Here is a 22,352-nt window from a genome sequence, read left to right on the forward strand (position 1 = left end):
CTAGACAGACTTTACTTCCCTGTAAATTATAGCTGCACTGGTTCCCCCCCCCCCCCACCTCTGGTATTTTTAACATTACATTTTCTAAATGTTTCAGGGCTTTATATTTACGTATATCAATATATTTTTATTGATCTGCAGTCAAAGACCAAAAATATAAACCAATAACACTGATCACAGGCTGTCCTTCAAAGTAGCCAAACGGCTATCCTTGCTATTTGTCATTAGGACAGTCTATTGATAATATAACTGGAGTCTTGCTTTCCTGCTTCTTAGGCATTTTTTTTCTCAGGCTGTTTTCAGATTCTGCTTTCATCTACCAATTCTTTTTCTCTCCCTGGATGTATTTTTAGTCTCATATTGCTACTAAATCTATTTTTGCAACTGCTTTGATGGCAGGCTTCTTAAATTATTAATGAAATTGTTTGTCACTTCATCGCTTCCTGATTATTTGCCCATGTTTTTCAAATAATATATAATGCTAAATGACTGTGGCTGGACTGTTGTGTAAAAAAGGTATTGATAGGCATATTTCTGCAGTTGAGCAAATGATAAAAGTAGCATTTCCCTTGAGGCTGCATATCACTAGGAGTCTAGTTAAAATGCACCATCACATCAGATTCAGCCGGTTCTCTCAGGTTTGGGTGAACCAGTAGCAGCAACTGCGGGAGGCTCCGCCCACCCACCCTGATGTAATGTGCAGGCGCAGAAGGTGATGCGCAGGTGCAGCACGTGCAAGTGAAGTGATCACATTTGTGAACCGATAGGGAAGGTAAGTGAATCCCACCGCTGCATCACATATGGATTTACAGATCTGTAAATCTGTAGCCTGTAGTTTCTTCCTTGGCTAGAGATCCATAGCCAAGGAAGAGATAAATCAGTTTTGTCATGAAAAAGGGGTGGGGTGGGGTGGGAATCTTCTCTCTACCCTGTCACCCACACTGGGCATAGAATGCTCCTATCAGGGCTGCAGACCAGCTGGCAGAGCCAGCTTTTAAGGCTCTTCCCGAAGGAGGCCAGGATTGTGGGAGCTGACCTCACCTCCAGTGAGAGAATATTTTAGAGGGCGGGGCCACAGCAGAAACCACTCTTTTCCTGGACCCTGCTACAGAGGTAGTATTCAGGTTCTGGAGAATCGGTAGCAAAAAAATTGAGTAGTTTGGAGAACCAGCAAATAGGCTGGCTCCGTCCCCCTCTGCCTCCCAGCCGATCTTCTTTTGTTGCCCTGAACATGAGAATGGAGCTGGAAAACAGGTTAGTGGGGTGGGGAGGGAATGGGGATTTTGTAGTAACCTTCCCCTGCCATGCCCACCAAGCCACGCCTCCCCAAGCCATGTTATGCCCACAGAACTGGTAGTAAAAAATTTGATTCCCACCACTGCCCTGCTAGTTGAAATTTTTCAGCAGGTGGGATTTGACAGGGGGTCAACCATTCTCCAAAGCGCCAGAAGGCAAGACAAGAAGCAATAGATGGAAACTAATCAAGGAGAGAAGCAACCTAGAACTAAGCAAAAATTTCCCAACAGTTAGAGAATTTAATCAGTGGAACACCTTGTCACCCAAAGCTTTGAGTGCATCAACACTGGAGTGTGTGTATGTATGTATGTATGTATGTATGTATGTATGTATGTATGTATGTGGCACCCATCTTACCGCAGTTACATCTAACCTAAAACATAAGTTAAAATCAAACATTAAAACTAAAGACACATGGGAAGGGTGGGGCGGAATGGCAGGGGGGGATGGGATCTGTTATTACTCAATCAACCATCTCTATTTCACTGGAGCACCAAGTCGACTGGCAAAGCCACATCATTAAGCCCTTGTCACTAGACATCTTGCATATTTAGCCATTATGTGAGGCAAATTTTACCCTATGCTGCAACATTAGAAACTTCCATGGGTTAATAAAACATTTCTTATGCTGCTCCCATGGAAATGGAGATTGAATAAAATTTGGCCAACCAGATGATTGTACTCAAGTGAAAAGCATATGGTCCTCTAAATGTTTTGGGGCTGCAATTCTAATTGACCTTAGTCATCATAAACAAAATAAGGAATAATGGGATATGTAATTTAGTAAGATCCGAAGCGTCACAGTTTTCTTATCCCTCACTGCTACAGCAACATTTCTCTCAGCATGGCATATTTGTATCCATTAGGCCGCAACATTCCTCTGCGGGCACACAGTCAAATTGTGCTATACGTCAGTGCCACGCGGAAACTGCCTTTGTTTTCCTGACTGTGAACCTCTTCTTTTTATTTGACGTATTCTTTGACTTGTTCTTTATTTTTGAAAAGAGAAATGCTGTAGCCTAAAGTCATAAGACTTTAAAAACAAATTAACATTTGTTCCCTTTTGGCAGCTAGTTTAATAAAAGAGGTTCAGCCATCAGCTCTTTGTTTTATTGCTATTGTTCTTCTCTTGTTGCCGCTTGTAAAACCGCACCATAATTTTCACTCGATTTCTTTTCCTGTTATGTGATTTATTGTAAAAGGCAGCCTTAGAGAGGTACCATATTCCACAATATATACTATATACTATATACTATATATAATATATATATATATATATATATATATATATATATATATATATATATATATATATATATATATATATATATATATATATATATATATACATATACACATATACACACACACACACACACACACATGTTATATTTGTGCTGATAAATAAATAAATTGAGACTAGTATAGATCTATTTCAAGCTGTTTAGCTCTCATCAGCTAGCCATACCCTTACTGAGAATCGAGCCTGTGCTGTATTGCCTCTTAGGCAGATGTGTTAACCACTGAGCTACAGAGCTCGACTCCTTATCAGCGAGGCCAGGGTGAAAGGTATAGATTTGGGCATACCAGGAGTTGTGACTTTAAATATATACATATTTATATACATACATACATACATACATACATACATACATACATACATACATACATACATATATGACACACACACACACAATTAGTCCTCAACATATGACTGATTGCCTAATGATTGTTCAATGTTATGACAAACCCCTCAAAAGCTAAGGATGACCTGTTTTTGAAGTTACAATGGCCACACCTCTCCCCGTGGTCACATGATCACGTTTGGGGCACCTAGCAACCAGCTCATCTTTACAGTCATTTGTGATGTGTGACCACAATTTGTGACCTTTCTTTGCCGGTTTCCAGAAAACAACACTCAAAATTGATTTGCATAACAACTGTTTTTCGCTTAATAACCATTGCATTCGCTTAATAACTATCATAAAAAATGTCAAAAAATCAGGTTTGGTTACGTGATGCATGGGTTTTCTGAATGTTAATTAAAGAATTAATAACTGTAGATTGGTTTTGATTGACCTAAAGTATCTAACATAGAAAAGCCAAAAAATACAATGTGCAATGGAAAGCAGGAGGAGTATATTAGTTTTAAATTAGTGCCTGTAATTAACAAAAGTAAATAAGTGGTTGTGAGCTTTAAGAAAATACTAAGAACCACAGAAATAGAAATACAGTAATTCAACCATTAAAATTTATGCCAGTTTCTTTTTCTTGTTTTCCATTTTTGTCTGTATTTTGTCTGTTTTGCATATAAATCTAGTTTGTAACAGCATGATTATGAATAGGAATTGGGAGCAGATCCAAGATCCATTTTTTCATTTGATCCCTTTTTAGACAAGTACACTTTCAATGAATTGTAAGGGTCAAACAACAAAGTCAGAGAAGAGGGAGAACCAGAAGATTATCTGTTCAAGTAAAGCAGCATGTCAGGCTTAACGTTTCAAAAATTAAACTATAAGTAAAAGCAAAGTACCTCTTGTAAGAGGCAGAGATTTTGAAAAGAAAAGAATACTTATAATTTAGAAATAAAATTACAGGAAAAGAGCATTAGGTAAGCATTAGGGCTCCAAATTTTAATACCATATTGTGATGGTATGTGGAAAAGACCTTGAGGGACTGGACCAAAGGAACGGTCAGATAAGAGACAGCATAGCCCACAACTGAACAGTGGACAGGGCAAAAGATTCAATATACCATATTTTTCGGAGAATAAGATGCACTGGAGTATAAGACGCACCAAGATTTTGAAGAGACAAATTAAAAAAAAGTTTTTGCACTCTGCAGACCTCCCCAAAACAGCCCATTTTTTGTCAAAAAAAGAGCATGCATAGCCTTATGGATGTAAGGCTATGCACTTATAGAGTGCTCCTGGAAACCGGGGGGGGGGGGCAAAATTGAGCAAAAAATGGCCTTTTTCTGCCCTCCCCAGCACCCAGGAGTACTCTGAAAGTTTCCTAAAAGTTATGCACGGCCATTTTGGTGAAGGGGCAGGGTTTTGGAAGGCAAAAATGCTGTATTCAGTGTATAAGATTCACCAGATTTTCAGCCTCTTTTTTGAGGGAAAGGGTGCGTCTTATACTCCGAAAAATACAGTAGCTTTACAATAAATAGTAATTAGCTTCCCTGGTTGTAAATCCTATCTGATTTACCTTGAGTGGCCAACATTAGTCTCGCAAGTCTGAAAAAAAATAACTCTCTCCCTGTCTCCTTTATAGTTCAAGTAAAGGACGGTTCCTTTTGAGCCTCTTGCTCTGCCTATTATTCAGTTGCAGGCTATATTGTCTCTAACCTGACTGTTTCCTTGGTTGCATCTCTTGGCCTAGTCTCCCAAGGTCTTTCTCATATACCGTCACATACATGAATTTGGGCCCCCACTTAGATAGCCACACAAAGTTCAACTCTTCTAGATCAGTGTTTCTGAACCTTAGCAACATTAAGATGTTTCAGCTTTCAAATTCCCAATCATGGTGGGAAGTCAGCCATGGTGGGAGTTGAAGTCCACACATCTTAAAGTTGTTAAGCTTGAGAAACAGTATTCTTGATCATTTTGGTCTTCTGATTTAGTACAGCCTTATACGATCATCCTAATAAGAAATTTAATAACTTTGCACAGGGGGAAACTGACTTTCCCTTTCTTCATAATCACAACTGGACATGAAAAAAATATTGAGGGTATGGATCTGTCCCTGACTTTTCTGACTTTTAAACAAGATGTCATAAAAGCGAATTGGGAAATTATAATGTTATTCGGATTAATGATGTAATAAACAATGTCTCATCACCATAGGAATGTAATATGAAATAATATTGTGTACAAATACTTTTCCATTTGTTTTTCTAACCATTTTAAAGAAAAATGTGGGTTTTTAAAAAAAAAAAATTCAAAGGAATCATTCAGAATATGCTGCAGAAAATGTTAAGAATTTCTATGGACTTCTTTGAACAAACTCCAGAGGGCCTGCACTTAGTTTGTGTAGAATAACTCCACTCATGAAGAAATTCAATTATTGAGCTAATTATCACCCTGACTGAGCAGTATGAACAAAATTCAAAGTAAGAAGTCACTGAAGAAAAGCCAAATTGCTCAGTCGTCCCAGGAGTTATTTTTTTAAAAGAGATCATACCTGACAGCTGGAAGCCCATGGGCGAATATTCAGTTCAGCTTGGAATGTTGAGTATTAGAGTTTAAAGTTGGGAAGATCCTTGTAGCATTTAACATGTTGCTGCCATAACAACAAAGAGATTTAAAAGTGTAAAATAGATATAATCTGTAGTTAAATTACTCCAAAATATTCATGTTTTAGGTTAGTAAATACCACTATTTATATTTTAAAATAGCCATTCTTTTTTAACTAACTAGAGCAAAGCTCAAAGTTAAAAGAATAAAAATCCAGCTTTGGGGTTATTGGCTCTCTTGCTATAAATTGTATTGGGCACTTCTCCCCTCTATGTTACATAATATTCTTCCTGGTAAATCTGTTTTTAAAATATCCTTGCAGTGTTTTAAAGGTGATACTTAAGTTTTGTCACATACAGATGCAACTTATTGTTTATAACCTATATCTGAGGATTTTACTTTATCTGCTGAAAAAAAATGAATTCCAAAATCTTAACTAAAACTACTTGTTTCACTAAACCAGCATTGTATTCATCATCCCTCTCTTATAAGCAAATGATTTTATCTTTAATAAGTTTATTTTTTTGAAATGGTAATATTAATATTTTCTTTAGATGCAAAGAGACAAACAAGTAATCAAACATTAATGTCTATTAGGCAGTGAAATGCTACGGCTACCATCTAGGGTAAAAAAATATGAACCAATAGATGGCAGCAGAGAACTACAAAAACTCTAGACATTACCATCTAGTGGGCATGTAGATGTTTACAGCTCAAATATGGTAAACCGTATATTCTGCTACCATCCTATGACTGTGTTTTGGGTTTACCTTTTTCTTCATAAGAAAGTGGGAGTGATGTATTTTATTATAAAACTCCTATTCTCCAGTCTCTTCATTAAATTGATTTGAACTGGAGGTAGCATACTTATTGGGAGGTAAACCCTGCCCTACTATAGAACCAAGACATTCTAAATTCTGCTCTTATCATTCATCTATTTGTTTGTTTATTCCGGTTTATACAGCTGCCCATCTCATATGTGGCTTACAAACATATCAAAACAACAATACAATTAAAAGCAATACAAAAGCATATAAAAACCATCAAAAATGTTATAAAATTCATAGTAGAGTTAACCACATTTAACAGTAACACTCAAAAACAACCAGTGGGCCAGTTCTGCCTCATTCATTGGTTCCCATGCTTGAGGGCAAAACCATGTTTTCAGGATTTTTTTGAAAGACCAGCAGGATTGGGAACAATTTAATCTCTGTGACTTCCTAAGAGAACATTATAAATGCTCAACCATGTGGATATTTTATGCATTTTTAATATTTTTGAACTGAAACTGGTTTTTTTAGCTTTTTCTGGAAAATACACAATGGTTCAAATTTTCTGCCTAGTGATTAACTTTCTTTCCTCCAACTCTGTGGCTTGATCTTTTCTGAGTAGTCATACAGATAAAGCAAAGCTATTATAATGAATGATCCCACATGTCCTAGTGCAAGGGTATCAAACTCGATTCCATTGAGGGCCGCATCAGGGCTATGTTTGATCGGGGGGGGGGGTATGGCCAGGATGGGCATGGCCATCTTGACAACACTCATGTCAGGGGTGCCTGTGGTGGCCTAAGTGCTCTGCCAGAGAAAATGGGCTCCCAATCTCTGTTTGGAGGACTGCCCTCCCGAGCTCTGTTTTCACTGGCAGAGGGTTGCAGGAGGCTGTCCCAGCCAAAAATGGAGATTGGGAGCCCATTTTCACTGGCAGAGCCACCGTGGGCCTGTCCTTCGCTGTTTCCAGATCTAAGCATCCTACGGGCCAGATGTGGACTTCAGTTTGATACCTCTGTCCTAGTGTATGTCTATGATTTATATCTATAATGATTCCAATATGGGCTAGCAGGGCAATTAAGAGAAAACAGAAGGATTTTTAAAAATGAATATACAAAGGGATAAATAGTGAGTAGGTAAGAGGAGGATAATACAGGTAGTCCTCGACTTACGATCACAATTGAACATGTCATTTCTGTTGCTAAGCAAAAAAGTTGTTATGCTGTGCCCTGTTTTATGACCTTTCTTGCCACAGTTGTTAAGTTAATCACTGCAGTTGTTAAGTTAGTAACATGGTTCTTAAGTGAATCTGGATTGCTTGTCAGAAGGTTGCAAACATGACCACAGGACACTCCAACTGTGATAAACACATGCCAGTTGCCAAACGTCCCTATAGGGATGCCTCTACGTTCATAAGTGTGAAAAAATGGTTAAAGGTTACTTTTTTCAGAGCTGTTATAAATGGTCACTAAGTGGATGTAAGTTGAGGACTATCTATGATAGTGCTGAAAATTACTCTTTCACTTCCCAAGCTTTGTTCCATCCAGTGGTGCTGAATTTATTCCCCATAGTCCCCCTGCAGAAGGGCACTCTCTTGATTAAACTGGGGTGTTTTTTCAGGCCTCTGGCAACTTGAGATAACATTTAACCTGTAAAAAAGAAGAGCTAATTTCTGGAGGAGCCAGATTAAAATATGTAAGTATATACAAAATACATAAAGGGTAGAAAGAAGAAATGCCCCTGTTCACCAGCTGACATAATCTATAGGTATCTATCTTCTTTCCAGCACAAAAAGAGTGGACCATTCCAATACAAGATTGGTACTCCAGATTGAAAAGGATGCAGGTAGGAAACAGGATTTATTTTGATGTCTGTTTGTGAGGAATGTTTATTCAACATGCTGAACATATTGAGTTGGATTCAGAGATAGATCGGAGGAAGATATACCAGGAAAGCTGTTTGGCAAACTGTTGCAGATGAGCTGCTAAAAGATTCCAAATGTACCAGCTGAGCACATGTCTTGGAGACACTAGTTCTTCTTTGCTTCTGGACATGTTATAAAAGACTTGCATGGAAGATTGCACACACATTGTGTTAACAGAAGTGCCTAGTTCTTTTCACGCAAGACATCTGTGTTCTGTTTTTGGAAAGGAAGCTGAATCCAATTCATTTAGAGTTGTACTCATGCTACTTTTTGTTCCTCGGGGGGAAAAGTAAGATATGAATCATAAATACTGAGTAAATGGCAAAGTTTGATGCATAAAGAAAATGTAGCTCCATTAATCAAAGACCGACATAAAAACAATATGAGTATGAATAAAATAAAATGGAATATATAGCTTTGTACATATTTATATTTAAGTATAAATACATAGTACAATAGTGTTTTATATATACAGTATACATACATCAATATAATGAAATGAAAACAGGTTTTTTAAAGATTTAGAAATATTGTAGTTTTGCAGAGATAAATATTTTGTTTTAGAAGAGATGTAAAAGAGTTTAGAAGAGGTGTAGTAGGACTCACTGGAGAAAAGCCTAATGCTGGGAAAGATTGAGGGCAAAAAAGAAGAGGACGACAGAGAATGGGGTGGCTGGATGGAGTCACCGAAGCAGTAGGTGTGAGCTTAAATGGACTCGGGGGGATGGTAGAGGACAGGAAGGCCTGGAGGAATGTTGTCCATGGGGTCGTGATGGTGCAGACACAACTTCGCAACTAACAACAACAAAAGAGTTTTGATGTTCTAAATCAATCAGTGCTAACCTGTTTAGCCAGAAAACAACCTGTATAAAATGGTGTAAGCCTGGATTTATGATAAAGAATAAAATTGCCTGGCAGCTAGTTTGACCCATCCCCTTTGTACCGGGTATCTATATGCCTTTAACATTTTTCTACTCTAACTCTCTTGCCCCATTGAATTAATAATAAAACCAAGTGGTGTGTTGACTATTTGTATGTCCCATTTCTTTGGATGGTGGCATATTCTGAATAAATTGATTGCATGAGAACAAGTAGGTGAAAAACACCAGAATACTTTATGTAACAGGTAGTTATAAAACCCATTGTTGTCTTTTCAGCCACTACAGATTTATAGATGAGACCAGTAACTTCATAAAAATTCACCAGAAATTATTCCAACACCAAATACTTTCACCAAATGCTCTTAGCTTTCTCTACATTATTACATTTTGTGTTACCATTTAACAATAGCTGCTTTTACCTTTTCCTTTCCATTTCAGTTGGCTTCCCCTCCCCCCTTTTAATTTCAAGTGTAAGAAGCTGAGAACTATAGGGCATTGTTCTGTGATTTTCGTTTGTCCCAATGAAATTGTTACATAGTCCCCATTTGAATTCTAAAACATGATTGTTTTTCTCAGGTTTTAATTAGCTTATTAATGCAGGGATGCCCTTGACTGCTTATCTGGAAGGCAAGAAACTAAAAAGCTTAATCCATTGTCTCATAACAGAAGCATTTGTTGCCCGGTTGCTTAAGCCACAGTGTAGTTGCATGAGCTGTACTATGTATTTATTAACTTTTCACAGAATTAAATCATGGTCAAGTATTCTTCGTTGTCAGGCTTAAATGAGGCAATTAGAGCCAGAATCTGGAAGCTACCTCTGCGTAATGAAGTCTAATGGGTACAATTCAAGACTCCAGTTTTCTTCACTCGCTTTGTTGTAGGCCACGTAATTTACATTGTGGAAGAGAGAAGGAGCAAATAAGTACATTTGCAGGCAAGATTGAGTGCCCCGTATATTTTCCTGTAAGGCAGTCCTTTACAAACACAATTCCCTTGTTGTGCACCCAGCAGCAGTATACAGTAAATACATCACTTCTTGATTCAGTTAAGCCTTTGGATTTCTTGGTGGAATCACAATATTCAAGAACTGAACAAGCAGAAGTAAATCACAAAAAAGACTCTTAATATCTATTAGTGACACTTGTCTTCAGCTAGTTCTACAAACAGAATAAAGTGTAAAAACTACTGAGTAGATGATCCCAGCAGTTTATAAGATCAGATCTATTGGTTGTAAGAAATGCTCCACTGCCTTCAGAGTCCAGGGACGTGCAGTCACTAGAGTCAAGGGAGGCGGAGCCTCACCAGTCTCCTCAGGAAAAAGAAAGAAATTTAAATATATATTTTTTAAATAATTAAAGCCAAGATAGTTGCTACCAGATTCCAGCTCACAGTGGCTTGGTGTCTGCTTAGTGTTAACCAAAGCAGGAGGCGAGAGAACTCGGGGCCTCTTTTCCATAAGGAATTTTTCGCCTTCTAAAAGTTAATAAAGAGTTAAAAGGCAAAGAAGTTCAGATGGAAAAGAGGCACTAATTCTCCCGCCTCCTGATTTGGAAGCAGCCAATCGTGTCTTCTTGAGCACGCTTCCGTTGGGCGGGGCGTGCTTCAGAGGAGAGAAGAGTGGGCGAGAAGGGGGAGGCTGCCTCTTTGCTGCAGACCTGGGCGCTTGGCGGCTCCCGCGATGCAAAGTGCCCCACCATCCCTGATGCTGCCGCCCGCTGCCCCAGCCTGCTTCTCCAGGCTCTGCCGCTGGAAGTCCCGGATCGCCTCTGGGGGAAGGCTGGGTGAGAAGTGGAGCAAAGCTTCTTTGCGGCCTCCCGGCGCTGCCCAGAGGGGCGGTGGCGGCGGCAGCGGCAGCGGCTACTTTAAGTGCTCCCTTGTCTCACAGCCGGGGCCGCTCCAGGCCGCCGGCCACTGACACGTGCTCCTGGAAGAGCCTCTGGGCAGCGCCGGGAGGCCGCAGAGAAGCTTCCCCCAGAGGCGATCCGGGACTTCCAGCGGCGGAGCTTGGAGAAGCAGCGGACGCAGGCCGGGACAGCGGGGGGGGCAGCGGGGCACTTTGCATCACGGGAGCCACTAAGCGCCTTTGCTGCAGACCCGGGCGCTTGGTTGCTCCCGCGATGCAAAGTCCCCCCCCTCCCGCCGAGGCCGACCGCTGCCCTGCTGAGCCTCACCAGGTATCAACCTCACCGCACGTCACTGCTTCAGACCAGAGGTGGGTTCCTACTAGTTCAGTCCAGCTTAGCCAAGTAGGTAGTAACTCAGCCAGCCACATCCTCGAACCAATTCTATTGGTGGCACAATTTTTTTTACTACTGTGCATGCGCGTGTAGCGCGTCCCTGAAAAGTAATAGAAGCTGGAACTCACCCTTGCTTCAGACTTCTACTAGCCTACTTTAGGATCTAAGAAATACCTTCCAATGACAGTACGAGTAGTTCCTGATACATGTGGTAAAAGGGAACAAGGTAAAATGTGGTAATTTTTGACATAACTGCTCTCAAAATTCTCATTGTAGTCTCCAGAAAGAAACAGGCTATTAAGCAAGCAATAAGAAAAGAGGATTCTTCTCAAAAGATTCATGGCTGGTACATTTTTTCATCCCTTTTATGTTCTTTGTGTCCCTGTGATTTTAGGAAATGATGATAACCTTAACTCCATCTTTTACGAGCACCTAACAAGATCTCTGCAGGAGACCCTTTGTGGAGATTTGATTCTTGGACGCTGGGGAAACTACAGTTCCGGGGACTGCTTTATTTTGGCATCTGATTACTTAAATGCTTTTGTTCACTTGATAGAAATTGGAAATGGTCTTGTCACATTCCAGCTCAGAGGGCTAGAATTTCGAGGTAAGCCTTTTCCTTAGCTTAAAGAGTGGTCAAGAAAAAGCAGAAAATTCAGTCATTTCATGCTCTTTGGACATCTGAAATTTAGCATGAAATTTGGGTAGCTGCTAAATCATTTCAGATTCTTTGACCCAAGGAGTTTGTGGTTTGTGTAACAAATACTACCAAAAAGTGACAGCCGGAGCAATTCTTTCCAGGGCCAAAATAGTTTTCATGCTCATATTATACCTGGTGTATTGCAAAACAGGGGATTAATATCTCATTCCACTGGGATTAAACATAATAGTGACCTGGTGACCCATTAGATACTATGTAATATGAAATCAACTTGCACCCCTGACTTTTCTATATTTATTTTAGATGTGAATACCACTAAACTCAATAGAGCCGAGGTGGTGCAGTGGTTAGGGTGCAGTACTGCAGCCACTTCAGCTGACTGCTAGTTCTGCAGCTCGGTGGTTCAAATCTCACTGGCTCAGGGTTGACTCAGCCTTCCATCCTTCCGAGGTAGATAAAATGAGGACCCAGATTGTGGGGGCAATTTGCTGACTCTGTAAACCACTTAGAGAGGGCTGTAAAGCACTATGAAGCAGTATATAAGTCTAACTGCTATTGCTATTGCTAATAGTATTTAGTGAATTCCTAAGGAACAGTGTATAAAGCTTCAGCCTTCATCATTAATAGCTCTTGTTTCCTGGTTCTATAGATTGCACTTTGCTTTTCTTTGCTTTTTTTTCCTCCTAGTGAAATCTATGCTGGATAATCTGGGATTATCTTTGTTATATGTGAATGTACATTCAGGGTTATTAGAGCTTTCTAATCTCTGTAACAAGACACATAAAATGGCACACTTATGCAATAATAGAGTCTAAATATTTATGATGATTAATATGTTATCATCAGAGGTGGGTTGCTCCCGGTTCGGCCCGGTTCACCTGAACCAATAGTGGTGATTTGGCCTGGGTTGCAGAATTGGCAGCAACCCTGGCTGGCCATGCCCCCAAACCAGTTCCCTGGTCTCTTCTACCGTGGCCGGCATGTTTCTGCGCATTCACAGAACAATCTAAAGTCAACTGCTCATGCACAAACAACACGTGGCGTGCATGCAAGAGAAGCGAGCCGCTACCAACCGGTACAGGAACCTACCCCTGGTTATCATCAATATGTTTCACCATGTGTTAGCTGAATAGTAGGTGTTTAAATTTGCAAAGCTCAAAGTTATGCATATTTTGATTTTCATTTACTCAAAAATGAAATTTAGTCATCTATATAGTGGTCAGGGAGAAGAAGGTCTAAGGCTTCTGGTGATATTATTAATCAATAAACAAGAACAATTTTTTAAAAAAAGGATACAGGAAATAATCATAAAATATATTATCACCTCGGCATGCAGAGCATATATCTACATATCTATGTTGACTTAATAGTTTTGCCCTTATTAGTCAATGTATACTTTTTTTTTCCTTTCAATATATTTTTGGATTGGTTTATATTGTCTATGTCTGTCTTGCTTATACATATTCTCATTCTCCCTCTCCCTCCCTCCCTCTCTCTCTCTCTCCCCCCCCTCCCTTGTGATATTTATTTTAAGTCATGAAGTGATGTTCGTAATTTTTAGGAACTTTGATGTTCAATTGTTATATGAATGATGTACAGTATAACTATTAACACAAATATTTCCTGTTGTTTGTGTGGATTTCAGATAGCAGATTGAGGTTTAATCAGCACTAGTAATCTGATTTGTTATTCAAGCCAATACCTGTGCTTTTATAAATGTGTTATAAGAGATATATCATAGGACCGACTTTTGGGATTTGGGGTTAATGAAATTCAATTATAGGATTGTTCATCTATCCACCTACTTTCTCAGATCGTTTAGATCCAAGCGGGTTTGAAAAGGCTGGATTTTATCAGAAGTAACAAATAAAACCTTCTGTACAAAAGTTTCCTAATTGTTGTGGCCTTACTGTTTAACTGGCATAGCCAGGATGTAAAACCAGAAAGGGTACTCTGCTTTTATGGTTAAGCCACTTAGAAAGCTGAGACTTGGCATGGACATCTGAATTGCATATCCCTCTTTCTACATTTAAGGCAAAGTATTTGGAAGTTATTGTTACTTTATTTAAATTTAGGCCATGGCATAGAATCTGACATGATTTACTTAGTAAGGTGAAATAAACAGTCTGTTCCTTAGCAGTTTCTGTTCAGTACAGAGTAATCAGTCCATTTTATTTATTGTCATAGCTCTCTCTTTGGTTGATTTAATTGCGGTGTATTAACTATTTGAAGGAGGACCTGCAGTTTTCTATGAAGAGCTTATTTGCATTGAGCTCTGCAGATACTGCCACCGTGATTATCCTGTGTTTCATTTCCAAGGGACTTATTGCCAGCAAAGGGAAGTGGAGGCTATAACAGAAGGAGATGAGGACAATGAAAATTGCTGCTGTTGTAAACCAGGCCATTTTCCTCACTTGCTCTCATGCAACGCAGCTTTCAACCTTCGATGGCTGACTTGGGAAATAACACGGACTCAGTACATTCTAGAAGGGTACAATATTATTGACAACAGCGCAGCCACCATGCTCCAAGTGTTTGACCTGAGAAGGATACTCATTAGATATTATATAAAGGTAATATGGTACAGCCATCTGCAGGAAAGCAGTCTGTTATTGATCTATTATTTTCATTTTATGTGGAATGGCCGCCCACTTGCAAAACAACTCTGAGCAGCTAATGGGATTTTTAAAAACAGGTAGTCCTTGGTTTACAACCACTCATTTAGTGACTGTGTGAAGTTACAACGGCCCTGGAAAAAGTGATTTCTGAAGATTTTTCACACAGTCACGTGATCAAAATTCAGGCACTTGGCCACTGGCAAGTATTTATGATGGTTGCAGAGTCCCCAGGGTCCTCTTTTATGACTCTCTGGCAAGCAAAGTCAATGGGGAAGCCAGATTCACTTGACAATGGTGTTACTAATTTAACAACTGCAGGGATTCATTTAACAATTATAGCAATAAAAGTTATAAAATGGAACAAAAATTTGCTTAACAACTATCTTGCTTAGCCACAGAAATTTTGGCCTCAATTGTGGTCATAAGACAAGGACTACCTGCACAATGCAAAAGCCACAATGAAAGAAAAAAAATATGCTGTGTATTTGATTTATTTCATTGTGGCTTTTGCAACACTCATATATTTACATTTACATCAGACTTATATCTCAGCCTTCCTCTTTTAAACATTCTTCTTTTTTTACTTTCCATCTGGGTTCACAACCAGATTTGAGTGAGGGGCTGTTTATCAAATTTAAAAGAATTCTTCTTAGGAAAGTGGGTCAGTTCCTCTAAGCTTTCTGCATATATTTGAAAATGTACTGCATGGCTACTGGAGATTATTTAAACCCTGCCTTCACATTTGCTTGTCAATTCAGAGAGAGAGAGAGAGAGAGAGAGAGAGAGAGAGAAAGAGGGAGAGCGCTAGCTCACAAAACTGCTTTTCAAAAAAGGGTGGTTCCCCCTCCCCCCATTGTGTTGTGTCAGCATAAATCTCCTTAAAAGGCATAGCATGCTTATATCTTTCTAAAGGCTAAAAAAAATATTAAAACTCTGCCTTTTGCACTGCATAGTGCATAGCCCTTTCTCCAGGTTTAAATGCAAATTTAAATATAAAAACTGGAAGGGTGATGTTCATAAATCTTAAGCAAGTATAACAACACTTGTATCATTAGTCCTTTATAATGACTTAACGTTGTCTTTCTTGCAGTTTTCTATTTTATTATTATTATGCACTGTTGAATCATCTCTCCTGTTCCTCTGAACCATAAGCATGTATTCCTGCAAAGTCCCAGGAGTATAAAAAAAAAATAGAAGAAAGCATAGAGTAGTGGTACAATATGATACAGGTCTTACTTTATCCTCCATGGAGGCATTTCTCTAATGTCTGAAATAATTGAACATCTCCTAGTTCAATGTGTTACTAAAACTGCATTTCTGTTTTCATCTACAGAGCATTATATATTTTACTGCAAGCTCCCCCAAAATCCTGTCCTGGCTAAGAGATGAATCATTCCAGAAGACACTGCAGCCATTCTCCAAATGGCATTATATTGAGCGTGACCTTGCCATGTTCAGCATTAACATTGATGATGATTATGTCCCTTGCCTTCAAGGAATCACCAGAGCAAGTTTTTGTAGTGTTTACTTAGATTGGATTCAGTTCTGCGCTGGGAAAAGAGTGGAGGTGAGCATTTATTTATCAAGTTTATATAACCCCTTGTAGGTGGGGTTCTTATTAACAAATTTACAATATTATTTTCTTTTCTTTTTTAAAGGAAGATTATCATATTTAGTCCTAAATCGCTATCATAAATTTCCTAATATGTTAAAGATTTCCCAACAAATTAATCACTCCTCCCTAACCGGGTGCTTCCAAAAATGTTATTAAATGACATTTCCCATAATCCCCAGCCAGCACAATCAAAAGGAGAGATTGGATAAGGGTTATGGACTCTGTAGGTCATCTCATCTGGAGAACTCCAAATTGAGAAAGCTTGTAAGAGGGTGACTTTTAAAAGCTCCTTGAAAACTAAGGTTGAAAGACAATGAATTGGGGGAAATGGGAAAAAAGTATGGCATGGAGAAATTATTTTGTGTTCAAAGTGGGCAACCTGGTGTCCTCCAGATGTTTCTGACTTAAAAAAACCTCCTAGGAGTGCCTTGTGATTGATAGTGCTAATGAAGGTTGAATTTCCAAACATTTGGAGGACAGCTGTTGCACACCTTATGGTTATATATTTGATTTGTCAGTTATTAAAACTATCCTCCAAAATGGTTTTGACCAAGAAAATAAAATAATGTGCCAGATTGGACAAAAAAGAAGCAAAGAAGATGCTGGTAGTCAAACCCATATGGTCTTTTAAAAAACAATTAGAATAAATAAAATATGCCAAGTAAGTTGCCTACTATTAACCACTACTAATTAAACATTATGTTAAGTTGTAAAACTGAAGGATCCTTTTCTCAGAAATTACAATGGTACAATTTCTAGGGAAGTTTACGTCTTTCAAGAGCCACAGCCAATCCAGGAAATAAAAGCAGGAGAAAGAGACCAGACTGAATCTACTTTCATTTACTGGGGCATAAGAAGGAGGGAAAAGAAAATACAGATTTTCAGGACTGTTATTACAGCCTATCTCAGTGAGGTAGCATTTGAGGCACACTTGTGGAAACTGTTTCCTGGTCTATCCTATCTTGAAGGACTAATAACTATATAGTAATGGACTGTTGCAATATCAGTGAGCTTTTGGTATGGCACTAAATATAAATATTACATGTTTTGCAGCCTGTAGAGTGTGATGAAGATTCTCCTTTAGTAACCCTTTCCTTTGCATTGTGCATTCTCGGTAGAAGAGCTCTGGGAACAGCATCACACAATATGGCCATCAGGTAATTTTGTTGTGTGACAATGCTTAAGCCAGTAATAGCTTCCTAATGGCTCAGAAAAGTGTTCACTCATCCAAATGATTTGTTTTTCCATTTATCGTAAAGGAAGAAGTGCAAGAAAAAAAACTGATTTTGAAATCAGTAACTGGGCAGCTTTTTCAGATGAATACGTACATCTTGAATAATTCTGTATTTGTAGCACAGGAGTACATAATGGAATGAATTCTTGAATTTCTGAATTTACCCTTACCATTTATTATCAATATAAAAACCTTTTGGAAACCAAAGTCTCTCAATGAATTGATGCAGCTGAAGTTATTTGGATATAGCCAAGATCCTTGTGGTATTAAAGTAATTTTGGTGACAATTAATAAGCGTATTAATGCATAATTCCTGTAGGTTATACTCTCCATATACTGTATATCTCTGAAATATGTGCTACCAATACCAATTAGAGCATGGATGTCAAACTTGCCTCATCACGTAGTTGTCATGTGATGTATCACGATGGTTTTTCCCTTTGTGGAGCTGGGTGTGTGTGTGTGGCCTGACAAATCCGACCCACGGGCCACCATTTTGATACCCCAGAATTAGAGCCATCATAGCATATGAACACATTATGTGAACAAAGGTATCTTTTTGAGTCCCACTTTCTAACAGTTAGCTGGATACTATACTTCTTAAAATGCTGCATAGATATTCACAAAATGTTTTTTTAATTTAAATAATCATAATATTAAATCATTAGAAATGTCCAATTCAGATGATGAAGCTTTAATCATGCTAATGTCCAGACAATCAAAATTCCTTATCTCGTGTCCCCGTCCTCTTGAATATCTATTCTAATAACTCTTTATCAATAGTGATTATAGCCTTATTATTTTGTACAGAACCTGTCTATTCTTGAAAAAAAATACTGATTCTTTTTAATGAAGCTTACTGCCTAATAAGTACATGCAAAATTGCTGCTTTTTCCCTATTGTGCTGTTCACATTGGACCATCACTCACTTGCTTTGTTTTGAGAGGAAGTGGTTCATAATGTGTTTGTTTTTCATGGAACACCATAGTTATATACATCAATCTCATTTACATTATTTGGGAATTAAGTAGCAAAGTGTTGATATTACACATCAATTTCTACTAAGTAAGATATCTATACTGTTGACAGTCATTAGGAAACCATTACCATTACAGGGCAAAATGAATGTTTAGGGAGAAATGCTAAATTGGATATTACATCAGAAGTGAATTTTATATTATATATGTGAGCTAGTAATTTGCATTCATTTACACATGAATTATGTCTAATCAGTTTAGGAAAAGAGTTTAAAGGCAAGACATGCTGGCAATATTCTTATGGAATGTATGCAAATAATGTTTGATTTACCTGTCACTGTAAATGTCAGAAGATGGCAAACATTGTCTTTTAAATTGTGCGGTGTATCCAACAATTAATAGGGCATCTGCATTAAGTTCTGTTGACCTTCTTCAGTGCAAATCAGAGAGCCTAGCATTATATCTTCAAAAGAGGGATTTGTAGTTATCTATCCTTAGTCGGTTTGGTCAAGTGGTTAAGGCATCAGGTTGGAAAGCAAAAGATCATGAGTTCAAGTCCTGCCTTAGTTATGAAAGCCACATGGGTGACCTTGGGATACTTATTTTCTTTCAGTCCAGTTTACCACAACAACAGGGTTGTTGTTGTGGTGAAAATAGAAGGAAGAAGGTTGGTTGGATATATTCACCACCTTGATTTATTTGTAAAAAATAATAATAATAAAGGTGGGAAATAAATAAATGTCCCCAAAGGATTTAATTAAATCTCAAGAGAAGAAGTTCTTCCATTTACCACGAGTGCAGTATCCCATCTTTGAATCATGTTGGAAAATTTCTCCTATTTCCTTATCAAGTTTTGAGAACTCATTCGGGATGAAAAATTTCAAAAATCATTTATCTTCCTTTGAGAAGGAGCCCTTCAAAATGGGGGGCGGAAAGTCATAATTGTTTTTTTTAATTTGTTCATTCCTTTGTGTAGCCATTTCATCCACAGTATTTCCAAAACTCATGATCTAATGCAAACACTAAGTCTACAGTTGCAACTACATTAAAGCATTTACAGCAGGTCACAAGCCCAAAAACCTCCCCAACATTCCCACGGAGTCTGAGTAGGCAGAAAGATTGCAAAGAAAAAAAAAATTTCATTATAGAATCTTGCAAATTGGATATGTGTGCTTGGCATTCATTTATCAGTAAGGATATTAAAGTAGTGCCTCCCAATTGCCTTTGATCCTTTTTCCGAGTCTTGGTTTAATGGGTAAGCTACTAATTGCTTATTTGATTCCACAAAAAACGTCCATCTGTTCTTGTTCTGCAATATTTTGGAAACATCCATTTTCTTTCCCAGGCTCAGGGAGTTCCATCACAACTACTATGAAAGAGATCTTATTTTCAACAGCTGTAATGGAAACTGAATCTGTGAGTAATTAATATGATTGTTTACAGCTTAGACTCCTTCCTCCATGGCCTCCATGCCTTGTTCAAAGGAGATTTTCGAATTACATCAAGAGATGAATGGGTGTTTGCCGATATGGACCTCTTGCATCAAGTTGTTGCTCCTGCAATTAGAATGTCATTGAAATTACACCAAGTGAGTTTTCCCCTTTTCTGCAACAAATAACTTCTTGAACATTATGCAAACTTTATTATGCTGATAGTGTGGTGGGCATAACAAGGACAACTAGAATGCTTACATGTTGGCCAGTTAAATCCAGATGAAGCATTAAATGTGTTGCTGTGAATTTCTTCTAAGAAATGCACTTATATAATTAAAACAATTAATTATTAGAAATGTAGATCTTAGGACCATGATGGCGAACCTATGGCACACAGAGTCCTCTCTGTGGGCATGTGTGCCATCTTCAGCTGCTCTTCATGGGCGCCAGAGCACTGGAATATGCCCAAACACCAGGCAATTATTCGGGCTGTTTTCAGGCCATTTTTCGGGTGGAAAACTGGCCTGAAAAACTGGCCTGAAAATGATACAAAAATGACGCAAAAAACTGCCAAAAACCAGACATGCACACCAGCCAGGTGGTCTTCGAGTTTCCAGCACTCCAACATGCACATATGCACAGACATGCACGCGCATTCCGGTTTGGGCACTTGGTGCTGAAAAGGTTCGCCATCATTGTCTTAGGATAGTGTTTCTCAACCTTGGCAACGTGAAGATGTCTGGACTTCAACTCCCAGAATTCCCCAGCCAGCAAATGCTGGCTGGGGAATTCTGGGAGTTGAAGTCCGGACATCTTCACGTTGCCAAGGTTGAGAAACACTGTCTTAGGATGTATTTTAGTCACTTTATCATTTACATGTAGTAAAACCTGTCCCTCATTTATTCAACCATTGAATAGACATACCAACTTCAGGTAGTAAATGAATAAACATGCATTCTTAAAGCCAGATAATTTTCTCTTCTGAGGTGTCTAGTGTCACCAACCAGCACAGACTGGTGGTACCAAAAATAATTAAAAACAAATGATGTGCTAATGATGGGATTATTCAAGTGGAGCAAGCCAAAACTGCTCCATGCCTTCATTGTAGCTTTTTTGCTACATCTCTGCACAAATGCCGTGTGGCCTGCAACTCCAGTGAAGTTTTCAAACCTAAAACCTTTCATCTCTTCAGACATGTTTCTGATTGTAACCATGCCTTTCCTTTAATGCCAGGACCAATTCACTTGTCCAGATGAATATGAGGACCCTGCTATTCTTTATGATGCAATTCAGTCCTTTGAAGAGAAAGTTGTGATTTGTCATGAAGGAGATCCTGCTTGGCGCAGTGCCATCCTCTCAAATAAAGAAGAGCTCCTTACTTTTAGGCATGTGGTAGAAGAAGGAACGGACGAATATAAAGTTATAATGCTCCACAAAAGCTATTTAAGCTTCAAAGTAATCAAGGTACCACTACCTCTGCCTCATGTTCATTATCTGATGGTTTACATTCATAGCTGTTGTATTTAGAATTTATTTCCATTCTAGCTAAGTAAGTCTCTTGACAGAGTGGCATAGCATAGATTAGAACTGGGATCTAAAGGCCCTTTAACTGCAGGGTGGCAAAGTGATGGGAACAGTAGTTTCCAAGACCAGAATTAATATTTGGATAAACAGGCATGTCATTGTTTTTGTTTCCTTATTTTTAAAAGCATTTTATCAACAGAGAGGACAAGGATCATAGTTTTATTATTTTTATTTCAAAGAAACTGGTTTGAATGGCTATTGAAATGAGCCTTCCATCTGCATTAGATCAGTAAATTCTAACTTAATTAGTGGAGCCACTGCCCAGAAGAGAACATACATGGGAACCCTTGTTTGAACCATTGCCCTAAAAATACCTAACCACAGAATGACTAAAACATACTATGATTTATAGTTGTCATATTTTCTGTGTATATTTCTCATGTAATAATCATATAGCAATACAGGTAGTTCTCACATAACAGCCCAGAATTTCAGTTGCTAAGCAAGACAGTTGTTAAGTGATTTTGCCCCATTTTACCACCTTTCGTGCCACAGTTGTTATGTGAATAACTGCAGTTGTTAAGCTAATAGTGCAGTTGTTCAGTGAATTTTGCTTTTCCATTGACTTTGCTTCTTACAAAAGATGATCACATAACTCTAGGACACTGCAGCTGTCATAAGTACATGCCAGCTGCAACACATACAAATTTTGATCACATGACCATGGGAATGTTGCAATAGTTGTAAGTCAAACAGTCACTAAATGAATGGTTGAGAACAACCTGTAGTCTAGGAGTGAGCATGTATGTATGAATATAAAGCAACAGTGTTCAGTTCACTGTTGAACATGACTTGTTAAAATGTCTATAGTTCTCAGATGCACAATAAGTTAACCTATGCTCATTTTAGCCTTCATTTTAGATTACAGTGTCAATAGATCCTGGG

General features: G+C 38.5%; 1 protein-coding gene across 2 annotated transcripts in view; it reads left to right on the plus strand.

Moving 5' to 3' along the window:
* The window catches only part of PCNX2 (pecanex 2), a 93,435-nt gene that overhangs the window by 61,306 nt on the left and 9,777 nt on the right, over nt 1–22,352 (plus strand). For both annotated transcript variants that reach the window (XM_087718087.1, XM_087718088.1), the window contains 7 exons: nt 8,090–8,148; nt 11,740–11,952; nt 14,326–14,579; nt 15,958–16,191; nt 17,293–17,396; nt 19,894–20,038; nt 21,117–21,347. In XM_087718087.1, coding sequence (XP_087574213.1) covers nt 8,090–8,148; nt 11,740–11,952; nt 14,326–14,579; nt 15,958–16,191; nt 17,293–17,396; nt 19,894–20,038; nt 21,117–21,347 — 1,240 coding nt within the window. The remainder of the gene's footprint in view (nt 1–8,089; nt 8,149–11,739; nt 11,953–14,325; nt 14,580–15,957; nt 16,192–17,292; nt 17,397–19,893; nt 20,039–21,116; nt 21,348–22,352) is intronic.

This window comes from Thamnophis sirtalis, unplaced genomic scaffold, assembly GCF_051295495.1.
Source record: "Thamnophis sirtalis isolate CommonGarterSnake01/CBP01778 unplaced genomic scaffold, rThaSir2_p1.2 scaffold_6, whole genome shotgun sequence".
In the NCBI taxonomy this organism is placed as follows: Eukaryota; Metazoa; Chordata; class Lepidosauria; order Squamata; family Natricidae; genus Thamnophis; species Thamnophis sirtalis.